Consider the following 7,678-nt stretch of genomic DNA (forward strand, 5'->3'; position numbering starts at 1 on the left):
TTCATTGAGCGTTTCACACAAACAAATGTGTTACTTCACAGTTTTACGACACATTTTTTTTTTTTTTACTTGCAAAATTATCTTTTAGATTGACAAACAACATATGTGTAATTCGTGTAATACATGACAGCCGATATAGCTGACATCTAGAACATTTACTTTGACAAGCAAAAAAAGTTTTTTTGTAAAAATGTTTACTTACCAGACCACAATGAGCATCTCTCTTTCACAGGCAATGATAAATGGGAGGAGCTTGCATAACTTCTGGTCACGTGATTAGAACTATAAGGCGTTGCCTGGTTACAGGGGGTGGTTCAATTTACCCACTGGCTCAATTTACCCCCTTCTCCCTACAACCCAGTCTCACGGCATTTCGTGTTATAGTCACGAAATTAATGTAATCTATTGATTCGTGTTCACCAACACGATTTTCCCCTTTTTTTCGTGTCACACAGAACTATTTTAAAATCAATGTATTTCTATTGGTAGTATGTTTCGTGCCTGCACCACGTCTTTTTGTCCGGTCGGGTCTTGGAAGACCAGAAGCTGTGTGGTTCATAAAAACATTTTCTTACTCAAGAAAGCCTAACCCTATCCCTTTTATTTTATTGTAAGTCGCTTTGGATAAAAGCGTCAGCTAAATGCAATGTAATGTAATTTTAAATTGTATAATGTCGGAGTTTTTTTGCCGTCGAAAAGAAATGGGGCTCAGAGCCTCAGAATACTGAAATCTGTATTTTTTGTCATCTTTTTTTCCTCCTAATTTGTTATTATTTGGTGCAGGCACGAAACATACTACCAATAGAAATACATTGCTTCTAAAATCGTTCCGTGTCAGAATACTTAAATCTGTATTTTTTTAAATGTCTTTTTCCTTCTAATTTGTTATTATTTACATTGCTTTTAAAATCGTTCTGTGTGACACGAAAACAATGGCAAAATCGTGTTGGTGAACACGAATCAATAGATTAATTTCGTGACTATAACACAAAATGACGTGAGACTGTGTTTGATATATAGGCTATGTTTTAATCAAATCACAATAGCTTTTCCCAAGCCTTCCACCAAAATACCCCCTTGGGAATCACTGCTCTAAATATTATGACGTGTAAGAATTTAGTAGAACTCATGTTAAGTGAAAAAGTACAAATAAATGTTGTTTCTCAAGCATTTGTGTATTATCGGACCTTTTTTCCTTTATTACTTGTTATTGTCGAGGCTGGAGAGCAGAGTAGATAAGACCCAAGTGCAGAAGACAGTTTCTTTAAATCAAAGTCCTTTTTTGTTGGAAAATACACAGAAAGATCGTGACATAACAGGGGGAAACTCATACCGATCGTAACAGTTATCATGGGTGGTTTAAATTCTGCTTAAGGTATGTGGCGGAGACTTTCTTTGAACCACGTACAGCAGCATGTTCACTGTTTTCATTTAGCAGCTCTGGTATGCACACAAGTTAGGGGGCTGGTCTTTTTTTTTTTTAAAGGGGGGTCGGATGTTTTTGGGGAAAATTAAACCTCCTTCCTAGAAAGTCTGGTCGTCACAGGGTAAGGCGAAGCTACTCGGTTTCTTAGAAATTCTCTCCCACACAGTGAGAACACAGAAAGGAAAACTTACAACACTACGAGAGGGAACGTGACTCTGTTATTGTGTTCATTTGCTCATTAAATAAAAATATATAACCATGGGTTTTCTATAAAGATAATAACTTCTATACATAGTCTGAGTACATTAGGACATACTCCTCACAATTTGGTACATTTGCTTTTTACTTGCCATAGCAGAAGCATTTTTCCTTATACTAGAAAATAAACTTACAACACTACGAGAGGGAAAGTGACTCTGTTGTTGTGTTCATTTAAAGTCAGAATACTTTGACATTCGTTGCCATAGCTTTAATGAATACCGTGGTTATGTTTCCTCTAAATCCATAGTAGCTATAGGAGTAAAGCCACAATAACAGCCATCCGAGGAAAGAGGAAAGGCAAACAGCGTTCGGACCCTGCTGTCAAACCCACAAACAGGCAGGCCACGTGCAAAGTTCAAGGCCGAGAAGAGTGGAAGTGTGTAGCTGATTACACAAGTCAGGTATACACGTATGTAGACATGTGGGGAAACATGCATGTATGAAAACAAGGAGGTCTGATCCCATGTGGGGGAGATGCTGTAAACGTCTATTAGTACAACTGTATCCATAGACTTATCAGCAGAAGTACTCTTTACTTAAAGAGGACATATTATAATCATTGCCAGGAGTATATCAGTATGGAGTGTCTCTACTTTAAAGAGTCCTCTCCTGCTGATGTTCAGGTGTATATCAGTATGTAGCGTCTCTACTTTAAAGAGTCCTCTCCTGCTGATGTTCAGGTGTATATCAGTATGTAGTGTCTCTACTTTAAAGAGTCCTCTCCTGCTGAGTTTCAGGTGTATATCAGTATTTAGTGTCTCTATTTTAAAGAGTCCTCTCCTGCTGAGGTTCAGGTGTATATCAGTATGTAGTGTCTCTACTTTAAAGAGTTCTCTCCTGCTGATGTTCAGGTGTATATCAGTATGTAGTGTCTCTACTTTAAAGAGTCCTCTCCTGCTGAGTTTCAGGTGTATATCAGTATTTAGTGTCTCTATTTTAAAGAGTCCTCTCCTGCTGAGGTTCAGGTGTATATCAGTATGTAGTGTCTCTACTTTAAAGAGTTCTCTCCTGCTGATGTTCAGGTGTATATCAGTATGTAGTGTCTCTACTTTAAAGAGTCCTCTCCTACTGATGTTCAGGTGTATATCAGTATGTAGTGTCTCTACTTTAAAGAGTCCTCTCCTGCTGATGTTCAGTGTGTGGGAGAGGAACTCCCTGGAGGGAACACAGTGAAAGCAGTAATGGTGATGTTTGTGGTACAACTTGTTTTTTGTTAACACTGAGAAAGACATCTGTTTTTCAAAGAAAAGTTTCATCTGATCCCGCGACGTCATTAATCATTCATTTATCCACAAAGGTCACGGCAGGCTGGAGCATTTCACTTGATTTATGATATAAATAACTGCTCAATTACAGCGTGTCCTCCTCACTGCCTGTGTTTATCATTTTTTATAGAAAGGCTTAACTTCACTGGGGACATTTTTTTCTGATTGCATCACATTATGTTAGCAGTTTCACAATTTATGCCAATGTGTTCCAAATAACTCTCACCAGATTCTAAATAAACAAAACAGACCAATCGGACATCACTGTGCTTTGCTCAGACTGTTTATGGAGATGGAGGTTAACCAATAGTGCTGCGAATGATCATAGATGACCTCTTAGCCTAACCCTCATCATCAGCAGGAGAGGACTCTTTAAAGTAGAGACACTACATACTGATATACACCTGAACATCAGCAGGAGAGGACTCTTTAAAGTAGAGACACTACATACTGATATACACCTGAATATCAGCAGGAGAGGACTCTTTAAAGTAGAGACACTACATACTGATATACACCTGAACATCAGCAGGAGAGGACTCTTTAAAGTAGAGACACTACATACTGATATACACCTGAACATCAGCAGGAGAGGACTCTTTAAAGTAGAGACACTACATACTGATATACACCTGAACATCAGCAGGAGAGGACTCTTTAAAGTAGAGACACTACATACTGATATACACCTGCACATCAGCAGGAGAGGACTCTTTAAAGTAGAGACACTATACACCTGAACATCAGCAGGAGAGGACTCTTTAAAGTAGAGACACTACATACTGATATACACCTGAACATCAGCAGGAGAGGACTCTTTAAAGTAGAGACACTACATACTAATATACACCTGAACATCAGCAGGAGAGGACTCTTTAAAGTAGAGACACTACATACTGATATACACCTGAACATCAGCAGGAGAGGACTCTTTAAAGTAGAGACACTACATACTGATATGAACCTCAGAATTAAGTAACATTTTATATTTTTACATTTCTTTTGTGTGCCAAGCATTTTGGGCTGCATCCTGTGTATACAAAGTTCTTAAAAAATAAAGCTTTATCATTATTTTTACAATTATGTAACTTCTAATTATCTAGTTATATGTTTCTGTTACAGGGGATGTTCTTCATATCTTGGCATATATTGATTGTTGTATCTGAGTCACTCAACTCAGGTTTATTCCTGATTGTGCACACTTTTCTGACGTTGTGTTGAGTGTGATCCGTCACACATCCTTGCCCCCTCTCCTCTCCACGCATTGAGTAAACATCAAATAGTGAAGCCACAGTGTTCTGTACGATCCGTTATTAAACAAACACTCACTTTGTCAAATAAAAATCACTTTTATTATTTACCCTTTGTGGGCTTTTTGGACAAATAGGTGACTAACTGATAAACACTGGTTCAACATTGCTCTGTAGATATTAGACTTTCAATAAATGCAATAGAAATGAATAACCCTGTTCAAAATAACAGCTTTTTATAGGGCTAAACAAAGGCTTTTTCCTGACAGTTAAAATGTTTTATTCATTATTTTATTGGTTTTAGTGCTTATTAAAAAAAAATGCATGTTTATATAATTCAAATATTTCAATTGCTTCTTTGCAGGATATATTTTAGCAGTAGTTTTTATAGACATATTGGTTTTTTTAGGTTTTTTTTTTTACATTTTACACATTGAATTGGTTGGAAGAAATAGAAGAAATAATAGAATAATATTTTCATTAAGAAAAAGTCAAGAAAAAGACAAACAAAATAAGTATATATAAATTAATAAACAATAAAAAATAATAAAAGTAAACAAGATTTTGTTTTTATAACAAAATAAAAATATATTTAATTATAAAAAAATATACACACACACATACAGATAAAACACGCATACAAACATTATTTTAATCTACATAATAAATGTGTTAAATATGTAAATGCAATTTTTCCTCAACTTCTCCTCATCTTGTATGCAGTTCCTAATGTATTAGTGCGCCCTCTGCTGGACACTGTACGTAATGCACGTGATCTATGACGTGTACAACGGAACCCACGTGGTCTAGTTTTTCCACACACATGCAGCGGCTTGAAATGACTTCCGGTTACCAGCGTGTAGTTTTTATTCTAGCTTAAAGATAACTTCCTAATTAAAAAGAAACCATGGCAGGCAGACCGGAGTTGAAGATAAACTCCGGGTTTGCTCAGAAGTATGACAAATACCGACAGAAAGAGGAACTGCAGAGACGTGAGTGTTTCAGCTAACGATGCTAACTGACAAGCTAACAACACAACGTGGGGACCAACAGCAGATTTATGTTGTTATTCTTATACACTGGGTTTTTACAGATATCTAATGTAGTACAATAAGCAATACTGCAGTGTTTACATACTCAGTTACAAGTACAAGTCATTATTATACATATAGTGTACTCTACAGTAAAAACTACAAGCATCAAAATATACTGAGTTTACCAAGAATAAAAGTACTTTTTATGTCCAATTTCAGACTCATATATATTGATAATTGTATTATTATTAATAGTAATAATTGTCAATTAAATGCTGCAACTGATAAATGTGGAGCACATAATTTTTACTTGTTATTAACCAATGCAAATATTGTTTTATTGAATATCATTTTACACCATGTTTAGCTACTGCAAATATTGTAATAATGACATTTGTACATAATTATTGTTGTTTAACCTATGTATAGTTCTTTAAATTGTGTTTATAAATATATATAAATGTATTTTTAGTTGATCTTTTATTGCATACTTAATTTCTTATTTTATTTACATATTTAAATGTATTCTGAAATGAAGCTAATTGTCACTAAAACCCAATTTCCCCTTGGGTTAAATAAAGTATTCCGATACGAATGAAACACTCTGCTGGGTAGGGTAATCTACAACAAGACACTTTATAAATAATATTGTAATCTATTAGCTTTTTAAAATGTTGTATTAATGACCTTAATCTCCAAAGTAGTGAAGTAAAGATTACAATACTTGCCTTTATCATGTAGTGGGGTAAAAGTACAAAGTAGCATCATGTGAAAAACATAATCATGTACCTCACATATTATAATAACTGTATAATAACTCTTGTGCAGTAAAGGACAAATATGGAGACCAAGCGGATGACTCAGAGTCTGAGTCCAGCTCTGATGACAGTGAAGTGGTAACGTCTCTTCTTCTCTTTCTACACAACACACAGCTCAATAACTTGTTTATTTTATTGACTGATTTATATATCTGTCTTCTTCCCAGGAGCTGGACCCTGCAGTGGAGCGGGACTTTTACAGAACATTGTCCCTGCTGAAGAAGAAAGACCCCAAAATCTACCAGGAAGATGCCACGTTCTACTCAGAGGGTAAAGTGTATTCGGTGTTGCGTTCAGGGTCTGTAGGACATCTTTATTCTAATGTGTTAATCTCTTAAATCTTTCAGGTCCAGCCATCAGTGATGAGAAGGCTTCCACATCAAAGAAAGCCGTGAAGCCGATGTTCCTGAAGGACTACGAGCGTAAAGTCATACTGGAGAAGGAGGGGTGAGTCACAGACTGATATTTCATTAATAAAAACAGTGTTTGAACGCACCGCCATCACTTCTTCAGAGAGATGCCGTATAGAGCGGTGCAGGGATGACGTATTTACCCGGAAGTAAGCTGCTGGTTCCCTCGACAAAAAAGCAATGGGATTTCTCCATGGGATTTTGGAAAATAGCTTGAAATAAGGTCTGTGGAAAACGAACCTGTTTGATAAATGCACGTTTTGTTCAGCCGGATAATCTCCACATGTCTACCCTACTTTTATAATTTTCTAATCATAAATCGAATCGCCAGAAGCAAAATGCTAACGTTATGCTATAAAGGAACTACAGCCGAGTACAGCAGCACGACTTCAACGTCACGCCGACTTAAGATCCATATTCAAACACACAGATTCTAAATGGTACGAGTTGAAGCGTTTGTTTGAACAGTTTGCAGGAGGCAGGTACTTGCTTTCAAGCAGAACAGGGCAAACAAACTTAGAGGAGTGTTTACGTGTTCGGCGTAATGACGTACAACGGCCTCCTCAACTTCTGTAGTCCTATTCAGCCACTTGGTAACAACCATCGTTTTTCAGACACGTCAACTCTTCAGAAATCACCAGTGGGGTCACTGCTGATGGATTTAATGTCGTAGAACAAAACGTGATCCGTCTCTTGACTTTGTGTCAACCACAGACCTTATTTCCAGATATTTTCCAAAACCCTATGGAGAGATCCCATTGGCTCTGAGACGAGGGAACAGGAAGTGGTGAAATGCTGACTCACTTCCTGGTTTTAGGACTCGTCACGGCACCACTCTATTGGTCCAGGGGATAGTGTACCCCAAAATTAAAATCCCTGTGTGTGTCCTCATCAGTTTTTACTTACAATCTGTAGTTATAATCATGTTATAAGGGCTGCAACGATTATTACAAGTACGCACAATAAATGATAACGGCAAAATATGAGCAAATATCTGAATAAAGTGTTGTGGAACTGCAGAGATTATTCTACCTTTTTGGTACAGATCCTCTTAGAAAATCACACTATTATCATTTTAATAGACTTCAATGTTAACGTGATAATTGTCTCTAATACTACGAACCATATTGGAATTGCAGTATCAGTCAAAATATCAGGCAATTCGTTTTTTGTCCCAAATCATGCAGCCCTTTTTCATATCATGAGATAAAAGC

At 36.7% G+C, this 7,678-nt stretch overlaps 1 protein-coding gene across 1 annotated transcript in view; it reads left to right on the forward strand.

Moving 5' to 3' along the window:
• The first annotated feature begins 5,018 nt into the window (after nt 1–5,018).
• The window catches only part of kri1 (KRI1 homolog), a 22,300-nt gene continuing 19,640 nt past the window's right edge, over nt 5,019–7,678 (forward strand). Inside the window, exons 1-4 of the mRNA XM_034127170.1 lie at nt 5,019–5,194; nt 6,065–6,132; nt 6,222–6,324; nt 6,402–6,501. Coding sequence (XP_033983061.1) covers nt 5,110–5,194; nt 6,065–6,132; nt 6,222–6,324; nt 6,402–6,501 — 356 coding nt within the window. The 5' untranslated portion in view covers nt 5,019–5,109. The remainder of the gene's footprint in view (nt 5,195–6,064; nt 6,133–6,221; nt 6,325–6,401; nt 6,502–7,678) is intronic.

Source organism: Trematomus bernacchii, unplaced genomic scaffold, assembly GCF_902827165.1.
Source record: "Trematomus bernacchii unplaced genomic scaffold, fTreBer1.1, whole genome shotgun sequence".
NCBI classification, from domain to species: Eukaryota; Metazoa; Chordata; class Actinopteri; order Perciformes; family Nototheniidae; genus Trematomus; species Trematomus bernacchii.